The sequence below is a fragment of the Scomber japonicus genome, chromosome 19, assembly GCF_027409825.1.
Source record: "Scomber japonicus isolate fScoJap1 chromosome 19, fScoJap1.pri, whole genome shotgun sequence".
NCBI classification, from domain to species: domain Eukaryota; kingdom Metazoa; phylum Chordata; class Actinopteri; order Scombriformes; family Scombridae; genus Scomber; species Scomber japonicus.
The window spans coordinates 29,450,611-29,470,845 of record NC_070596.1 but is presented as its reverse complement, the minus strand read 5'-3'; the positions used below and the strand labels follow the sequence as shown (position 1 = coordinate 29,470,845).

The following is a 20,235-nucleotide window of genomic DNA, read 5'->3' as shown; positions in this document are numbered from 1 at the left end:
TTAACGCGTTAACGCTGACAGCTCTAGTTATGAACCTTCTCTGAGATGTTTCTACACCTTGATTGGAAAGCTGAACAAAGAAAGAAAACCTGGTCCAGAGCGCTCAGACTGGGCTGAAAGGAAGGAAGGGAGGAATGAAGGAAGGAAGGGAGGTAGGAGGGAAAGGGAAGAAGGACAGAAGGAGGGGAGGAAGGAAGGAAAGGAGGAAGAAGGAAGGAAAGGAGGGATAGAGGGGAGGAAGGAGGGAAGGAAAGAAGGACAGAAGGAAGGGAGGATGGGAAGGAAAGGAAAGAAGGACAGAAGGAGGGGAGGAAGGAAGGAATGAAGGAAAGGAGGAAGAAGGAAGGAAAGGAGGGATAGAGGGGAGGAAGGAAGGGAGGAAGGAAGGGAAGGAAAGGAAAGAAGGACAGAAGGAGGGGAGGAAGGAAGGAATGAAGGAAAGAAGGAAGGAGGGAAGGAAAGAAGGACAGAAGGAAGGAAAGAAGGAACAGTCAAAACAGACGGGGTCAGGTCTCACAGCTCTCAGTGCATATCGGAGCTAAATCCAGGCCATGAGCTGGAAGGAAGGAGCTCAGAGGCAGGATTGTGTCGTGGCACAGATCTGAGGAAGGCTACTAAAAATCTAAAAGGTCCCCAAGAGCACAGCGGACTCCAGAACTATAAAACGGGAAAAAATTTGGAACAACAAGGACTCTTCTTAGAGCTTAGCAATCGGGGGGGGAGAGAGAGATAAGAAGTTGATGGCTGAGCTCCAGAGATCCTGTATGGAGATGAGACAAACAACCATCACTGCCACACTCCACCGATCTGCCGCTTTATGGCAGTGTGGTCAGATTGAAGTCGAGCTGGAGCCAGTGCTGGTTCGGAGCTAGTGCTGGTTCGGAGCTAGTGCTAGAGCCAGTGCTCAGTTGGTGCTAACCCAAGCACCTCTTATGAACCTGTTGCTTTTCCACCGCCAAGGAGCCACGTGATTACATCACTGTATAACGTAGCCAGCGCGCGCCTTTGAAGCACTTCCATGATTCACCAGTGAGAGGCAGCAACATGGCGCAAGACATCTAGCCTGCCGGAAACAAAGAAGAAGACGAAGAAGAAGAAGAAGGAGACGACAGCTCTGGCAAAAAAATGATAAAAATAGTACTTTTAATCATCAAATCTTTAACCCTCTGTAAATGCCACGCTAGTCAGCTAATAAACGTTAGCTCCGCTAGTCTGCTAATGAATGTTAATCCCACTAGCCGGCTAATAAACGTTAGCCCCACTAGTCTGCTAATAAATGTTAGCCCCACTAGTCTGCTAATAAACGTTAGCCCCGCTAGCCGGCTAATAAACATTAACCCCACTAGCCGGCTAATAAACGTTAACCCCTCTAGCCGGCTAATAAACGTTAGCCCCGCCCCCAGTCCGCTGATGTAATCGGCTCTTGCTTTAGACCAGCAAAGAGTTGGTGCTCGCTCTGGCTCCGTTCTGAGGCTCGGGGCTGGAGCTTTGGCGGTGGAAAAGCAAAGAACCGGTGCTTAGTCAGGCTCTGGCTCCGAACCAGCACCAGCACTGGCTCCAGCTTGGTGGAAAAGGGGTAAGTGAAAGGCACAGGAAAGCCGGCTTGGAGTTTGCAACAAAAAAAAAGCAAACCTTAATGACTCTCAGACTATAAGAAACAAGATTCTCTGATCTGATGAAACCACGATTGAACTGTTTGGCTTCACATCTGGAACCAACCTACCCGACACCCTCCCAGCGGTGATGCAACACCCTCCCAGCGGTGAGGCATGGTAGTGGGTTCTCCAGGGACAGCGACAGGGTGACTGGTCAGGGTCGAGAGAAAGCTGAACAGAGAAAACTATATAGAGATATTCTTAATAAAAACCTGGTCCAGAGAGCTCAGACTGGGACCATGACCCTGAGCACACAGCCAAGGCAACACAGGAATCAAACCTCTCTGGAGGGAAGAGACCTGGTCCACCAGAGCGGCCCCCATTCACCCTGACAGCCTGAGAGGGTCTGCAGACAAGAAGGCAGGAAATCCCCAAACACTGAGAAGAAGACTCAAGGCTGCCAAACTGAGTAAAGAGTCTGAATACTGATTATGGGAAAAATCAAAATCACTATTAATTGATCTTTTAACCTGGATTAGGATTAATGAAGGATTATCTCCACTCTTGATGAACTATGATGTATTTTCACAGTTTCTTTACTTTAGTATTTTCCACTGCTGCCCTCACACATGAGGATCTTTAGGGAGTGACAATAAACATGTTTTAAGAAATAATTTTAGAAAGCAAGTTGAGAAAAAGCTCAGTTCAAGTTCACTGAAAAAAAAAATCCAACAAACTTTAACATTTATTATTTTTTTACTACTTGAGAAATGAAGCCGGTAAAATGTTTGAACTAAAGCAGCCATTGGTTCAACGTCTTTTCTCATTTTTAAACTTAATATTAGTTTAATTTTGCCCGAAGATGATTAGCAGACATTTGAAAACTGTGAGAAATGAAAGAAAGGAGTTAGGAAGGAAGGGAGGAAAGGAAAGAAGGAAAGGAAGGAAGGACGGAGGATATAAGGAAGGAAGGAAGGTATGAGGGAGGGAGGAAAGAAAAGAAAAGAGGGAGGGAGGAAGAAGGAAGGAAAGGAAGGAAGGACAGAGGAAATAAGGAAGGTTGGAGGGAGGGAGGGAGGAAAGAAAAGAAAAGAGGGAGGGAGGGAGGAAGAAGGAAGGAAAGGAAGGAAGGACAGAGGAAATAAGGAAGGTTGGAGGGAGGGAGGGAGGAAAGAAAAGAAAAGAGGGAGGGAGGGAGGAAGAAGGAAGGAAGGACAGAGGAAAGAAGGAAGGGAGGAAAGAAGGATGGAAGGAAAGAAGGACAGAGGAAAGAAGGAAGGGAGGAAGGAAGGAAAGAAAGAAAGAAGGAGGGAGGGAGGAAGGACAGACGGAAGGAAGGAAGGAATGAAGGAAGGAATGATGCCTGTCTATTAAAACAGCCGGTAAAAGGTCTGAACTAAAGCAGCCATTGGTTAAACGTCTTTTCTCATTTTTAAACTCAGTATTAGTTTCATTTTGCCCGAACACGATTAGTAGACATTTGAAAACTGTGAGAAATGAAAGCTGGTGGATCTTAATGGAAAGTATTAATCCTCTGAGTCCTTTGAGTCCGCTTGTTCTCCTGAACTTTCATTAGTTGCTGAGTAATAACAGAAATATTGAGACAAGAAGCTGGAACTAATCATGAGAGAGACAACGCCCCACAGCTGAGGAGAAGAGACGGTCAGGACATGAGGACGGAGTTTACTGCTGCAGACCCTCATCACTGTTATAGGGAGGAAGGAAAGAAGGAAGGAAGGAAGGTGGGAAGGAAAGAAAAGGAGAAGGAAGGAAAGACAGGTGGAAGGAAGGAAAGAATAAAAGTGAGGAAGAAAGAAAGGAAAGGTTGGAAAAGAAGACAGAAAGGAAAGATGAAAGGGAGGAAGGAAGGAAGAAAGAAGGAAGGAAGGAAAAAAAGACAGGAAAGACAGATGGAAGGAAGGAAGGAAAGATGGAAGGAAGGGAGGAAGGACAGATGGAAGGAAGGAAGGAAGGAAAGATGAAAGGGAGGAAGGAAAGATGAAAGGAAGGAAGGAAAGATGAAAGGAAGGAAGGAAAGATGGAAGGATGGAAGGCAGGAAAAAAGGCAGGAAGGAAAGTGGGCCGAAATGGACCCCTCGGTGGGCCGGTTCTGGCCCTCGGGCCGTATGTTTGACAACCCTGCTTTAAAAGTTATAATGACAAAGCCAAAACTGGATTTTACAAAATGTATTAAAAAGGAAAACCTGAAATATCACATTGACATCAGGGTTGGGCAATTAATCAGAAAAATAATCGAAACCGACATTTAGAAACTCTAATCGACTTAATCTTACTCATGTCCATTAATGGTGGTGTTCACTGTTGCCATGACAACAAAGGTTGCATATCTTTAACCCTCCTGTTGTCTATGAGTCAAGGAAGGAAGGCAGGAAGGAAGGAGGAAAGGAGGGAGGGAGGGAAGGAAGGAAAGAAGGAAGGGAGGAAGGAGGGAGGGAGGAAGGAAGGAAAAGAGGAAGGGAGGAAGAAAGGAAAGAAGGACAGAGGAAAGAAGGATAGAAGGACAGAGGAAAGAAAGGTAGGGGGAGGAAAGAAAGAGAGAAGGAGGGAGGGAGGAAGGAAGAAGGAAGGAAGGAAAGGAGGGAGGTCCTGTTTTGACTGTTCCTTCCTTCCTTCTGTCTGTCCTTCCTCCCTCCCTCCCTCCTTCTCTCTTTCTTTCCTTCCTTCTTTCCTTCCCTCCTTCCTTCCTCCCTTCCTTCTTCCTCCTTTCCTTCCTTCTTCCTCCCTCCCTCCTTTCTTTTCTTTCCTCCCTCCCTCCTACCTTCCTTATTTCCTCCATCCTTCCTTCCTTTCCTTCTTTCCTTTCCTCCTTTCCTTCCTCCCTCCTTTCCTTCCTTCCTTAACCCTCCTGTTGTCAAACAGGAAGGAAGGGAAGAAGGAAGGAAGAAGGAAGGAAAGGAGGGAGGGAGGAATGAATGAAGGGAGGAAGGAAGAAGGAAGGAAAGGAGGAAGGAAGAAGGAAGGAAGGAAAGGAGGAAGAAGGAAGGAAGGAAAGGAGGGAGAAAGGAAGGAAGGGAAGAAGGAAGGAAAGGAGGGAGGAAGGAAGGAAGGAACAGTCAGTTTCCTGCAGTTCATAGTATAGTCAGTCTGGAACAAGTTCTTTTTAAACTTGATGCCACTTTAACTAGCTCTCTACATAATGATGCTAATCGCCAGCTGATTTGAACCTCTGCTGTTGCAATAATGAAGCTATTTGCAGCTCCACAACAACTTTGATTTGTTTAATTCTCATGGAGCTTTGTTGTCGAGGCCAGAGAGAGACAGAGAGAGCGAGGCAGAGAGCGAGGCAGAGAGGGAGAGAGGGAGAGACTCAGCCCAGCGAGGTCCAGCTGGGGAATAAAAGCCCCTCGCTGAATGAGCTCAATAACAACACACAGTCGGACTTAATTAACCCTCACAACTCCCGAAGCTGTCTCGTAGGTCAGAAGCAGACAAGCGGAGACGTGTCCATGCATGCACACAAACGGAGCTAATGTACTACACACATTAGGTCTGATATATAAAGACTTTAGGCCTTAGAATCAGTCCTCTGCTTTATACGGCTCAGTAAACAATAGACGTTCTGTATCAGTGAAAATCAGAGGACTCTAATATCTGTCCTTCCTTCCTTCCTTCCTCCCTTCCTCATTCCTTTCCTTCCCTCCCTCCTTCCTTCCTTCCCTCCTTCCTTCCCTCCTCCCTCCCTCCCTCCTTCCTTCTTTCCTTCCTCCCTCCTACCTTCCTTCCATCCTTCCTTTCCTCCCTCCGTCCCTCCCCCCCTCCTTCCTTCTTTCTTTCCTCATTCCTTCCTTCCTTCCTCATTCCTTCCTTCCATCCTCATTCCTTTCCTTCCTTCCTTCCCTCCTTCCCTCCCTCCCTCCCTCCCTCCCTCCCTCCTTCCTTCCTTCCTTCCTCCCTGCCTTCCTTCCTTCCCTCCCTCCCTCCCTCCCTCCTTCCTTCTTTCTTTCCTCATTCCGTCCTTCCTTCCTCATTCCTTCCTTCCATCCTCATTCCTTTCCTTCCTTCCTTCCCTCCTTCCCTCCCTCCCTCCCTCCCTCCTTCCTTCCTTCCTCATTCCTTCCCTCCCTCCCTCCCTCCTACCTTCCTTCCATCCTCATTCCTTTCCTTCCTTCCCTCCCTCCCTCCTTCCTTCCTTCCTTCCTCATTCCTTTCCTTCCTTCCTTCCCTCCTTCCCTCCCTCCCTCCCTCCTTCCTTTCCTTCCTTCCTTCCTTCCTCAGCTCTAATCCATAACTCTCCCTCAGGTAGTTTGAAAATAGAAAACTATTCTGATACCCTCCCTCCCTCCCTCCCTCCCTCCTACCTTCCTTCCATCCTCATTCCTTTCCTTCCTTTCTTCCCTCCTTCCCTCCCTCCCTCCCTCCTTCCTTTCCTTCCTTCCTTCCTTCCTTCCTTCCTCATTCCTCATTCCTCATTCCTTCCCTCCATCCTACCTTCCTTCCATCCTCATTCCTTTCCTTCATCCCTCCCTCCTTCCTACCTTCCTTCCATCCTCATTCCTTTCCTTCCTCCCTCCTTCCTTCCTTTCTTTCCTTTCCTTTCCTTCCTTCCTTCCTTCCTTCCTTCCCTCCCTCCTTCCTTCCTTCCTTCCTTCCTTCCTCAGCTTCTAATCCATAACTCTCCTTCGGGTAAGTTTGAAAATAGAAAGCTATTCTGATACCCGTCGGATCAGAAGGAGTACAGAAGGCCAGTCTAAACACGGCTCCATCCAAAGAGATGAAGGAGAGATTGACTAAAGTCCGGGGCAGTATTTAGAAGTATTTACCCCGGAGTGAATGCCACACAGCTGCAAAAGCTTTCTGGCAAAATAATGGAGCAATTATGTGAGTGTGTCCCTCTTTCCACTGGCGAGAAGCAGCGAGAGGACATCTGCGTCTGTTGTTCTCTGGTTACTACTGCATGGATATGAATGGAGGAACTACACTGTGCTCTGGTCTATAATGCACAGCTAAGTGATATTATGCTGTCCTCACACTCACACACACACACACACACACACACACACACACACACACACACACACACACACACACACAGACACACACACACACATGGAAACACCCTGCAGAGTGGGATTTAGGGTGGGGGGTATTAGCTCTTGTCAAGCCGCCTCATCTGAATAACTCTACTGTGCAGCCACCTGGGGGGTCATGTGAGGACTCTAATATCTGTCCTTCCTTCTTTCCTTCCTTCCTTCCCTCCCTCTTTCCTTCCTTCCTTCCTTCCTCATTCCTTTCCTTCCTTCCCTCCCTCCCTCCCTCCCTCCCTCCTTCCCTTCCTTCCTCCCTCCCTCCTTCCTTCCTCATTCCTTCCTTCCTTCCTTCCTCATTCCTTTCCTGCCTTCGTTCCCTCCCTCCCTCCCTCCCTCCTTCCCTTCCTTCCTCATTCCTTCCTTCCTTCCTTCCTCATTCCTTTCCTGCCTTCGTTCCCTCCCTCCCTCCCTCCCTCCTTCCCTTCCTTCCTCCCTCCCTACTTCCTTCCTTCTTCCTTCCTTCCTTCCTTCCTCATTCCTTTCCTGCCTTCGTTCGTTCCCTCCCTCCCTCCCTCCCTCCTTCCTTCCATGAGTGTGTCCCTCTTTCCACTGGCAAAAAGCAGTGAGAGGACATCTGCGTCTGTTGTTCTCTGGTTACTACTGCATGGATATGAATGCATTATGTTGTCCACACACACACACACACACACACACACACACACACACACACACACACACACACACACACACACACACATGGAAACACCCTGCAGAGTGGGATTTAGGGTCCGGGGGATTTCCAGTGTTTATTCGCTCCACCTACTATTAAAGACAGATAATGAGAAGAAGACTGAGAAAAAAAAAAAAAAAAAAAGGGTTTCACACATTTTCCATTTTTTATTTTATGTTATGTCTTTAATCATTTTTAAAAGTGAGGCAAGTCATCTTTAGTAGAGATTACTCAACTAATGACTTTCCCATCCACAAGATTTTGCAAACTGGTTTTCTTTTTCTTTTTTTTTCTTTTTTTTGGTAATAAATTATGAATATGGCAACTGTTAATAACTCTATTGAGCAATGGAGGAAAGTCACTTGAGCACAGTATTACTAATATGTACTTTTAGTAATTTTTAAATACTTAGATTAATGTTAAATTATTCATCATGAGCATTTAAAAATACTATGATTGGTTATACTGTAAACATCATTATTGAATCAGTAATTATTATATATAGTAATGTATAATAATGTGACCCTTCATTTTCCTTCTAATACTAAATAATAATTAATAATATTGTAAATTTACTCCTTCCTTCATTCCTCATTCCTTTCCTTCCTTCCCTCCCTCCCTCTTTCCCTCCCTCCCTCCCTCCCTCCCTCCCTCCCTCCTTCCCTCCTGCCTTACTTCCTCATTCCTTTCCTTCCTTCCCTCCCTCCCTCCCTCCCTCCCTCCCTCCTTCCTTCCTTCTTCATTCCTTCCCTCCCTCCCTCCCTCCTTCCTTCCTTCTTCATTCCTTCCCTCCCTCCCTCCCTCCCTCCCTCCTTCCTTCCTTCCCTCCCTCCCTTCCTCATTCCTTCCTTCCTTCCTTCCTCATTCCTTCCTTCATCATTCCTTTCCTTCCTTCCCTCCCATCCCTCCTTCCTTCCTCCCTCCTTCCTTTCCTTCCTCCCTTTCTTCCTTCCTTCCTTCAGCAAAATATTCAGTGCATGGATTTGACCTGCAGTAGTTATATTAATACTCTTACTGACAAGGAAATAATCCTGAACTGCACAAATTTATTATACATATTTAAATAATCTCTAGATAGATAGAAACCGGCAGATGTGTATATGTTATGTTCATGTTTTTAACCCTCCTGTTGTCCTCGAGTTAAGGAAGGAAGTAAAGGAGGGAGGAAGGAAGGAGGGAAGGAAGGAAGAGTCAAAACAGGCAGGGTCAAATTGACCCGTCTCTTTTGACTGTTCCTTCTTTCCTTCCTTCTTTCCTTCCTTCTTCCTTCCTCCCTCCTTTCCTTCCTTCTTCCTTTCTCCCTTCCTTCCTTCCTCCCTCCCTCCTTTCCTTCCTTCCTCTCTCCTTTCCTTCCTTCTTCCTTCCCTCCTTTCTGTCCGTCTACCTCCTTCCCTCCCTCCTTTCCTTCCTTCCTTGACTCGAGGACAACAGGCGGGTTAAAGGGTCTTAAGTGGGTCAATGGTAACCTGCTATGTGTTTCCTAAGTGGTTGCTAGGGTGTTCTGAACAGTTGCTAAGGCCAAACAGCATAACAAAATCTTACTGTACTGTATCTTCACTACTGTAGGTGGTCGCTAACTTCTTTTTTTTGGTAGCAAATGTGTCACAGTTTGTTATTGAAATGTCGCTAGGCGGTCATTCAGGCGTTACCAGGTGGTTCATCATGGGTCGACGTTAAGTGGTCGCTCTGTGGCTGCCGTGGTTGCCGTGGTCCGGGCGTTACTAAGTGGTTGCTAGGATGCTTTAAACAGTTGCTAGGGCGTGTTGTGGAAATGTCTGCATGGCTCACTTAAGAACATACAAAGACACAAGAGAGCATTGTACATTGTGTTAGTTGTACAATCCATTACACAAGTTTACAGATGTCCACATACAAAAAAAACCCATTATAGAGACATCACGTTGTTCAGCCAACCCTCTCTCAGACAACTTTACACCTCTCCAGACGCTGAGCTAAAAATAGTCAGGTCCTTAAATGAATACTTCCACAACCTTCTTACAAACACGTACAGTCATAAGATGATCTCACAGACACTTAACGCTCAGTCGGTGACTCCAACCAAGCTCAGCCTTCAAATTTAGCTCGTCTGGACCACACAGTGAGACATATATGTATACTGTTATATGTATACTGTTGTGTAATTACTGTTGGGATGGTACAGTATGGCTGGTGATGGATGTTTGTTGTATTGTGGTCATCAAGGTATTTATGGCACAGTTGCTGAGTCCAAGTGAGACAATAAAGTATATTATATTATATTTTATTGTTTTGTATTGTATTGTACAACAGGTAAAGACATCTATAGCTAACCAACAAACCAGTTAGCATAGATGTAGGACTTCCTGTACCACCAAGGATGATAGGTAGTTAAAATGCTTGCTGATGGGGGAATGATGAGTCTAGTGATTTGGCATTATATAGATAAAACTTAAATGGTCTATACTCTGTATTGTGGTCATCAAGGTATTTATGGCACAGTTGCTGAGTCCAAGCGGGACAATAAAGTATATTATATTGTATTGTATTGCACAACAGGTAAAGACATCTGAAGCTAACCAACAAACAGCCTTTAGATACATAAAAGGTTCAGTTAGCATAGATGTAGGACTTCCTGTACCACCAAGGATGATAGGTAGTTAAAATGCTTGCTGATGGGGGAATGATGAGTCTAGTGATTTGGCATTATATAGATAAAACTTAAATGGTCTATACTCTGTGAACTCCACAGCTACATACCTATACACTATTGTACTACTATATAGAAAACTCCATACTAAGTCTACTAAGTCTATTGACCCTACTGTCCTGTAGTTGTTGTTGGGAAGGTACAGTATGGCTGGTGATGGATGTTTGTTGTATTGTGGTCTTCAAGGTATTTATGGCACAGTTGCTGAGTCTAAGCGGGACAATAAAGTATATTATATTATATTGTATTGTATTGTTTTGCACAACAGGTAAAGACATCTATAGCTAACCAACAAACCAGTTAGCATAGATGTAGGACTTCCTGTACCACCAAGGATGATAGGTAGTTAAAATGCTTGCTGATGGGGGAATGATGAGTCTAGTGATTTGGCATTATATAGATAAAACTTAAATGGTCTATACTCTGTATTGTGGTCATCAAGGTATTTATGGCACAGTTGCTGAATCTAAGCTGGACAATAAAGTATATTGTATTGTATTGTATTGTACAACAGGTAAAGACATCTGAAGCTAACCAACAAACAGCCTTTAGATACATAAAAGGTTCAGTTAGCATAGATGTAGGACTTCCTGTACCACAAAGGATGATAGGTAGTTAAAATGCTTGCTGATGGGGGAATGATGAGTCTAGTGATTTGGCATTATATAGATAAAACTTAAATTGTCTATACTGTGTTCCTTCCTCCAAAGCTTCATACCTATAGACTATTGTACTACTATATAGAAAACTCCATACTAAGTCTACTAAGTCTATTGACCATACTGTCCTGTAGTTGCTGTTGGGAAGGTACTGTATGGCTGGTGATGGATGTTTGTTGTATTGTGGTCATCAAGGTATTTATGGCACAGTTGCTAAGTCTAAGCGGGACAATAAAGTATATTATATTGTATTGTATTGTATTATATTGTATTATATTGTATTGTATTGTTTTGTACAACAGGTAAAGACATCTGAAGCTAACCCCAGAGGTCCAACAAACAACCCTTAGATAAATAAAAGGTTCAGCTAGCATAGCGGTAGGTTTGATTGATTGATTGATTTTTTTATTAACGTGTCTTGGACCAAAAGTGCCCAGCCCAAATGGACTTACAAGACACTGAAACAAAAGAAGAAAAGAACACATAATAACAAATGAAAACCAGATAACGGGCATTATAGCAACTAAACATAGAGACCGTCCTGATGCTTTTTCCAGACTTCAGATACATATTTAACAAACTTAAAGACATTACAGTTAAACAGCCGGTCCATTCTGTCATCATCAGAGCACCAGAACATTTCTGGGTTTGTTTGTTTTTTTTGAACTTTATTTTTATCAAAGAGAAACACAAACATTCCTTGACAACATTACAGATTATGTATGACAGTGCTGAAGACAAGAGAAAAAGAAAAAAAACAAACCCATGGGGCTCGGAAAACTGAATATTACTAATGAGTGAAAAATAATAAATGAATAAATAAATAAGTGGACAGTTAAGACATTCCAGCATACTATTGGGTCCCCCTCAGTTAGAGAGGTATCTTGCTATAGGTAGCCATCTCCTCACATTTCTGGGTTTTTAACAGACATTTCAGTAAATATTGAAGTTCTCAGTTCATCATACAAGGGACAGTATACAAGACTTCCTGTATCACAAAAGATGATGATAGGTAATTAAAATGCTTGTTTGCTCCATGTGCTGTGAGATAACTTCTGATGTGATTTGGCATTATATAAATACAATTTAAATGGTCTATACTCTGTGAACTCCACAGCTACATACCTATACACTATTGTACTACTAGATAGAAAACTCCATACTAAGTATTAGACTGAAGCACGGGTGGATCTAGGAGTTGGGACCCATTTCTTTTATATTTTATGACTACTGCAAACAGTATTAGTGATTTATTTTTGTCCTTATTAACAATCTTTCAAAAATAATGCTCATAGAATCAATAAATAACAATAAGCAGAGATGGAAGTAGAAAATTAAAAGTACTTATGTTACTGTAATTGAGAAGCTATTTTGTTGACTTGTACTTTTTTGAGTATTTTACTTTTCCTTAATCAATCAATTAATCTTTATTTATATAGCGCAAACAAGTCACAAAAGTCACCTCAAGGCACTTTACAGATAGAGCAGGTCTTAACCATACTCTTTAAGTTTAATGTAAAGAGACCCAACATTCCCACATGAGCAACACTTGGCGACAGTGGAAAGGAAAAACTCTCTTTTAACATGAAGAAACCTCAGGCATAACCAGGCTCAAAGTGGGAGAACATCTGCCTCATGATGATTATTTATGATTAACATAAACCCGCCCCTGCTGCTGTAGAGGTATAAATACATTCAGCACACACTACTACTACTACAGTCTACAGTTAGCCAGTTAGCTGAGTTAGGCGCCGAGCTAGCAGCTAAGTTAGCCGCCGAGCTAGCAGCCGAGTTAGCCGCTGAATTAGCAGCAAAAAGCTATCAGATGTAGTGTCCATGTTTCTGGTAGAGGTGGTGACTTTGATTGACAGGTGACACTTGGTAGGGGGCGGGGCTTCAGTGTTTGGGAGCAGAGAAAGAGGCTGATTTTGACACAACTTTGAAGCCTAATTTCGTATATTTGGCGATTTTTTTTAATCATTCAAATTTGGCAGGGTGGTTAACAACACACTTTTCTGTGGTATGTCAAACTCAGAACACATATTTATTCTTACTTTACACGGACTTTAACACTTTTTCTCTCCCTTCGTTCCCTGCAGACACCGAGGTTTGTGGCTTCGGATGGCAGAAGTTTCAGTCTCACTGCTACAAATACTTCACACACCGCCGGACGTGGGACGCTGCAGAGAGGGAGTGTCGGCTGCACGGAGCTCACCTGTCCAGCATCCTGTCCGAAGAGGAGCAGCTGTTCATTAACCGTAAGTCCAAGTTCTGGTTCTGGCTTTTTGATCCACAGCTCGAGCACCGATGATGATGACGGCTGACAGCGTGAAGTCAGACAGAATTATGTAAGAGAGGAAAAGAAATCAGATTGAGTTTTATGCTTAACCCTCCTGTTGTCCTCGAGTCAAAGAAGGAAGGAAGAAAAGAAGGGAGGAAAGAAGGAAGGAAGGAAGTTAGGAGGGAGGAAGGAAAGAAGGACATAGGAAAGAAGGGAGGGAGGACAGAAGAAGGGAAGGAAGGAAGAAAAAGAGGGAGGAAGAAACGATGGAAGGAAGGTAGGAGGGAGGAAAGGAAGGGAAGGAAGGGATGAAGGAAAGGAAGGATGGAAAGAAGGTATGAGGGAGGAAGGGAGGGAAGGAAGGAAGGAAGGAAGGAAGGAAGGAAGGAAGGAAGGAAGGAAGAGTCAAAATCCGTCTTCCTCCCTTCCATCCTTCCTCCCTCCCTCCTTCCTTCCTTCTTCCTCCCTCCCTCCCTCCTTCCTTCTTCCTCCCTTCCATTATTGAGCTTTGACTCACTGTAGTCAGAGACATTATAATAAGAGGAGACATATCACTCCCATTGAAATGCATAGGGAAACTACGTAACGCCAAGATGGCCGGTGTTTGCACATGTCCCGCCTCTTCTGGTGCCGTTGCTCCAATCATTTTGCTGGTCCTACGCGGTCACGTTTTTGCGACACTTGGAAGTCATTTTCAACAGAGACATTTTAAAACACATGATCAGCAGTTTATACTTTGTGTACATATATTTTGTAATGCTTTATCCAAAATTGTGTCATGATCTGGGAAAGTTGACTGTGAGCAAACTCCTGTCTCTGCTGTGAGCGTAAGATGACGTCTTGCTGTCAGTGCCTGCCGTAAATGAAGACTGTCGTGAAGTATTGCGCATGCGCAGTCCAAGATGCCTGTAAGGAAAAAGGCATTTAAAACGTTAATTTGATACCAAACCATCAAACCCTTTCAGCAATTATAGTTTGATTTTCATCGTGATTTCAAAACATATGTTTTTTATGTCCCTTAGACCTCGGGACATGGAGATACAGCTCTCTCCCTATTCATTTAGATAGCCGGTTGGTCTTCCTATGGCCAAATAGCTGCCCGGAGGCGTGGCCAATTTTGCCGCCGAGTGAGATGACTTGCCTTAGAAGGACTTTGCTGTAGTGGAGCAAACAGACATTTATACTTCTCCCAATGGATTCCAAAGTAAAGTCATCCGGTGAAAACTACCAGAATAAAAGATAAGGTCGACTTTTATTAAAATATTTGGACAACTTTTAAACCCAAACTTTAAATATGAGTGTGTCTCTAAAGCTGCGCGTCCTTTCTGTGGGTCAGAGCTCTCTGAATAACAGTGTGTTTGGAGCCAGGCCAGTCACAGGCCAGGGAGGAAGGAAGGAAGGAAGGAAGGAAGAAAGGAAGGAAGGAAGGTTTCTGTGGGTCAGAGCTCTGTGAATAACAGCGTGTTTGGAGCCAGGCCAGTCACAGGCCAGGAAGGAAGGAAGGTTTCTGTGGGTCAGAGCTCTTTGTATAACAGCGTGTTTGGAGCCAGGCCAGTCACAGGCCAGGAAGGAAAGAAGGAAGGAAGGAAGGGAGGAAGGTAGGAGGGAGGTATGAAAGGAAAGGAAGGATGTAAGGAAGGTAGGAGGAAGGAAGGGAGGAAAGGAAGGAAGGAAGGAAGGTTTCTGTGGGTCAGAGCTCTGTGAATAACAGCGTGTTTGGAGCCAGGCCAGTCACAGGCCAGGAAGGAAGAACAGGGGGAAAGGAAGGAAGGAAGATAGGAGGGAGGTATGAAAGGAAAGGAAGGATGGAAGGAAGGTAGGAGGAATGGAAGGAAGGAAGGTTTCTGTGGGTCAGAGCTCTGTGAATAACAGCGTGTTTGGAGCCAGGCCAGTCACATCTGTGCTCTGATCTAATAATGAGTGTTAGCATGATCACATTTAGTTTAAACACACATTCAGCCTCCAAAGTAAATCAAAGCTTCAGCGCTGTGTGTTTATAGCAGGGGTGTTAAACATGCAGCCCGTGGGCCAGAAACGGCCCGCCGAGTGGTCCAATCCGGCCCGCTTTCCTTATTCCTCCCTTCCTTCCTTCCTTCCTTCCTTCCTTCCATCTATCCTTCCTGTCTTCTTTTCCTTATTTCCATCTGTCCGTCCTGCCTCCTTTCCTTCCTTCTTCCTTCCTTCCTCCCTCCGTTCCTCCCTGCCTTCTTCCTTCCTCCCTTCCTTTCATCTTTCCTCTTTCCATCTTTCCTCCTTCCTTCTTTCCTTCCTTCCTTCCTTCCTTCCTTCCTTCCTTCCTTCCTTCTCCATCTTTTCCGTCCTTTCTTCCTTCTATCTATCCATCCATCCTTCCTTTTTTCCCTCTTTCTTTCCTTCCTGTCTTCTTTTCCTTCTTTCTTGCTTTTCTTCCCTCCTTCTTTCCATCTTTCCTTCCTTCCTTCCTTCCTTCCATCCATCCTTCCTTTTTTCCCTCTTTCCTTCCTTCCTGTCTTCTTCTCCCTCTTTCCATCTTTCCTTCCCTCCTTCTTTCCATCTTTTTAATGATCCGGCCCACGTGAGATCAAATTGATCTCACAAGTTGATCAATTGAGTTTGACCCCCCCCCCCCCCCCTCCCCGGTTTATAGGAAAAGTTGCTGACTGATGGAATGGACTCCTCTTCCTCCTCCTCATCCTCCTCCTCCTCCTCCTCCTCCTCCTCCTCCTCCTCCTCCTATTTTTGTTTGTTCACACTCATCCTTTACCACACACACACACACACATGTTCAAAACCACAAATATGCAAATCAGTCTATCAACACACTCGATCTGCTTTAATCTGCAGCCTGTTGGACTGTGAGTGGAAATGAGTCGACTTCCTGTTTATAATGTGCGGTTTCCTCCTCCTGCAGGTCTGGGAAGCGACTATCAGTGGATCGGACTCAACGACAAGATGTTTGAGAGAGACTTCAGATGGACCGACGGGAAGACGCTGGTGAGAGAGACACACACACGGAGCTCATTATGAAATCTGCTCTGAACCACGAGAGTCTGATTCTGTGACTCAGCAGACACTCATGGAGCTAAAACACTTCCTGTCGTCCTCCCTGTCATCTCTTTTGACTGTTCCTTCTTTCCTTCCTTCCTCATTCCTTCCTTTCCTTCCTTCCTCCTGTCCTTCCTTCTTTCCGTCCTTCGTTCCTCCCTTCTGTCCTTCTTTCCTTCCCTCCTTCCTTCTTTCCTTCTCTCCTTCCTTCTGTCCTTCTTCCCTTCCTTTCTTCCTTCTTTCCTCCCTTCCTTCCTTCTTTCTCTCATTTCCTTCCTTTCCTTCCTTCCCTCTCTCCCTCCCGCCTTCCTTCCTTCCTTCCTACCTTCCTTCCTTCCGTCCTTCCTTCCTCATTCCTTCCCTTCCTCCCTCCCTCCCTCCCTCCTGTCTTTCCTCATTCCTTCCTTCCTTCCTTCCTCCTGTCCTTCCTTCCTTCCTCCCTCTTTCTTTATTTTTTCTTACGTTCTTCCCCTCCTTCCCTCTTTCTTTGCTCCCTCTTCCTTCCATACTTCCTTCCTTCCTTCCTTCCGTCCTCCTTTCCTTCCTTCCCTCCTTCCTTCTTTCCTTCTCTCCTTCCTTCTGTCCTTCTCCCCTTCCTTTCTTCCTTCTTTCCTCCCTTCCTTCCTTCTTTCTCTCATTTCCTTCCTTTCCTTCCTTCCCTCTCTCCCTCCCGCCTTCCTTCCTTCCTTCCTTCCGTCCTTCCTTCCTCATTCCTTCCCTCCCTCCCTCCCTCCTGTCTTTCATCATTCCTTCCTTCCTTCCTCATTCCTTCCCTTCCTCCCTCCCTCCTGTCTTTCATCATTCCTTCCTTCCTTCCTCATTCCTTCCTTCCCTCATTCCTTCCTTCCTTCCTCCTTTCCTTTCTTCCTTCCTTCCTTCTTTCCTCCTGTCCTTCCTTCTTCCTTCCTTCCTTCTTTCCTCTTTTCCTCCCTCCCTCCTTACTCCTTTCCTTCCTTCCCTCCCTTCCTCCCTCCCTCCCTCCCTCCCTCCCTCCCTCTCTGCCTCCTTCCTTCCTTCCCTCCCTCTCTGCCTCCTTCCTTCCTTCCTTCCTTCCTTCCTTTCCTTCTTTCCCTCTCAGCTAACTCAATAATAAAAACAGCAGTTAGTTGCAGCTTTGCTTTATACCATGTTATAAATATGACAGAACATATTTTATATTTTTATGTGTTTATCCAGCAGCAAACACAGGATGAGTTATAGTTATTGGCTCACATTGATAAACATTATGCTTTTTAAATAGTGCTTTATAAACAATGCTAAATATGAACTGTGTATTAGAGCACCGACTCATACTGGACTTCAGGGACCGATGCTAATACTGAAATAATACTGATATCGATATACTGGCCGATAATGTAGAATATATATATTATACTATCCATGAATTAAAAAATATATAATGAACTTGAATTAAAAAAAGGGTCAATTATAAAGAAAATGCCTGTATGACATTAAAAATATAAAAAAATAAAGGCACATATCGGCCGATAATATAGGCTAAATGATATCTATCAATATATATACACTTTAATTAAATCCAATACAACTTTCCCTCCTTCCTTCCTTCTTTCCTCCCTCCCTTCCTTCTGTCCTTCTTTCTTTCCTTCCTCCCTTCCTTCTGTCCTTCTTTCCTTCCCTCCTTCCTTCTTTCCTTCCGTCTCTTTCTTTCCTTCCCTCCTTCCTTCCTTCTTTCCTCCCTCTCTTCCCTCCCTCCTTCTGTCCTTCTTTCCTTCCCTCCTTCCTTCTTTTGTTTCCTCCCTTCCTTCTGTCTTTCTTTCCTTCCCTCCTTCCTCCCTCCCTCCCTTCCCTCCCTCCTTCCGTCTGTCTTTCTTTCCTTCCTTCCTTAATTCCTTCCTCCCTTCCTTCTGTACTTCTTTCCTGCTCTCCTTCCTTCTTTCTTTCCTCCCTTCCTTCTGTCTTTCTTTCCTTCACTCCTTCCTCCCTCCCTCCCTCCTTCCGTCTGTCTTTCTTTCCTTCCCCCTTCCTTCCTTCTTTCCTCCCTCCTTCTGTCCTTCTTTCATTCCCTCCTTCCTTCTTTTGTTTCCTCCCTTCCTTCTGTCTTTCTTTCCTTCCCTCCTTCCTTCCTTCCTTCCTTCCTTCCTTCTTTCCTTCCCTCCTTCCTTCTTTTGTTTCCTCCCTTCCTTCTGTCTTTCTTTCCTTCTTTCCTCCCTCCCTTCCCTCCCTCCTTCCGTCTCTTTCTTTCCTTCCCTCCTTCCTTCCTTCCTTATTTCCTTCCTCCCTTCCTTCTGTACTTCTTTCCTGCTCTCCTTCCTTCCTTCCTTCCTTCCTCCTTCCTTCCTTCCCTCCCTCCCTCCCTCCCTTCCTCCCTCCCTCCCTCCCTCTTTCCTTCCTTCCTTCCTTCCTTCCCTCCCTCCCTCCTTCCTCCCTCCCTCCTTCCTTCCTTCTTTCCTTTCTTATATCTGTGATGGGTCAATATCGGCTTTAAATTCTACTTTACGTTTATTACTGAGGTCGTTCCTAATATTTTGCCTCCTTCATGTAAGTTAATGGAGTGGACAAAATAATAGGAACACTCTTACCCCACTATGACCTCATTACAGGGCTGTTGCATTGGATTGCATTAGCCCTCCTGTTGTCCTCAAGTCAAGGAAGGAAAGGAGGGAGGAATAGAGGAAGAAGGAAGGAAAGAAGAAGGAAGGAAAGGAAGGAAGAGGGAAGGAAAGGGGGAGGGAGAAAGGAAGGAAGGAAGGAAGAAGGAAGGAAGAAGGAAGGAAAGGAGGGAGGGAGAAAGGAAGGAAGGGAGGAAGATGGAAGGAAAGGAGGGAGGGAGAAAGGAAAAGAGGAAGGAAAGGAGGGAGGAAGGAAGGAAGGAAGGAACAGTCAAAACAGACGGGTCAATTTTACCTGGGAGGACGCCACAAAGGAAGGAAGGAAGGAAAGGAGGGAGAAAGGAAAAGAGGAAGGAAGGAAGTAAGGGAAGAAAGGAAGGAACAGGCAAAACAGACGGGTCAATTTGACCCGGGAGGACGACACAAAGGAAGGAAGGAAGGAAGGAAGGAAGGAAGGAAGGAAGGAAGGAAGGAGGAAGGAAGGGAAGAAGGAAGGAAGGAAGGGAGTTATATTTTGCCTCCTTCATGTAAGTTAATAGAGTGGACAAAATAATAGGAACACTCTTACCCCACTATGACCTCATTACAGAGCTGTTGCATTGGATTGCATTAGACTACACAGGTGTCCCTAATGAAGCAGCCAGTGAGTGTCCTGGCTCCTTCCTTCTGTCTTTCTTTCCTTCCTTCCTTCTTTCCTCCCTCCCTTCCCTCCCTCCTGCCGTCTCTTTCTTTCCTTCCCTCCTTCCTTCCTTCCTTCTTTCCTTCCCTCCTTCCTTCTTTTGTTTCCTCCCTTCCTTCTTTCCTTCCTTCCCTCCTTCCTCCCTCCCTCCCTCCTTCCGTCTGTCTTTCTTTCCTTCCTTCCTTAATTCCTTCCTCCCTTCCTTCTGTCCTTCTTTCCTGCCTTCTGTCCTTCTTTCCTTCCTTCTTCATTCCTTCCTTCCTTCCTCATTCCTTCCTTCTTTCCTTCCTCCTGTCCTTCCTTCTGTCCTTCTTTCCTTCCCTCCTTCCTCCCTCCCTCCCTTCCCTCCCTCCTTCCGTCTGTCTTTCTTTCCTTCCTTCCTTAATTCCTTCCTCCCTTCCTTCTGTCCTTCTTTCCTGCCTTCTGTCCTTCTTTCCTTCCTTCTTCATTCCTTCCTTCCTTCCTCATTCCTTCCTTCTTTCCTTCCTCCTGTCCTTCCTTCTGTCCTTCTTTCCTTCCTTCCTTCCTTCCTTCCTTCCTTCCTCATTCCTTCCTTCCTTCCTCCCTTCCTCCCTCCCTCCCTCCCTCCCTCCTTCCTTCCCTCCTTCCCTCCTTCCCTTCCTCCTTCCCTCCCTCCCTCCTTCCTTCCTTCCTTCCCTCCTTCCCTTCCTCCCTCCCTCTCTCCCTCTCTCCCTCCCTCCCTCCCTCCCTCCCTCCCTCCTTCCTTCCTTCCTTCCCTCCTTCCCTTCCTCCCTCCCTCTCTCCCTCTCTCCCTCCCTCCCTCCCTCCCTCCCACCCTCCTTCCTTTCTTCCTCCCTCCCTCCTTCCTTCCCTCCCTCCCTCCTTCCTTCCTTCTTTCCTTTCTTATATCTGTGATGGGTCAATGTTGGCTTTAAATTCTACTTTATGTTTATTACTGAGGTCGTTCCTAATATTTTGCCTCCTTCATGTAAATTAATGGAGTGGACAAAATAATAGGAACACTCTTACCCCACTATGACCTCATTACAGAGCTGTTGCATT

The 20,235-nt window shown here is 45.2% G+C and overlaps 1 protein-coding gene across 1 annotated transcript in view; it reads left to right on the top strand.

Annotated features, from left to right (window-relative positions):
* Positions 1 to 20,235, top strand: part of LOC128380123 (versican core protein-like) — a 66,425-nt gene that overhangs the window by 38,956 nt on the left and 7,234 nt on the right. The window contains 2 exon segments of the mRNA XM_053339822.1: positions 12,758 to 12,916; positions 15,830 to 15,912. Coding sequence (XP_053195797.1) covers positions 12,758 to 12,916; positions 15,830 to 15,912 — 242 coding nt within the window.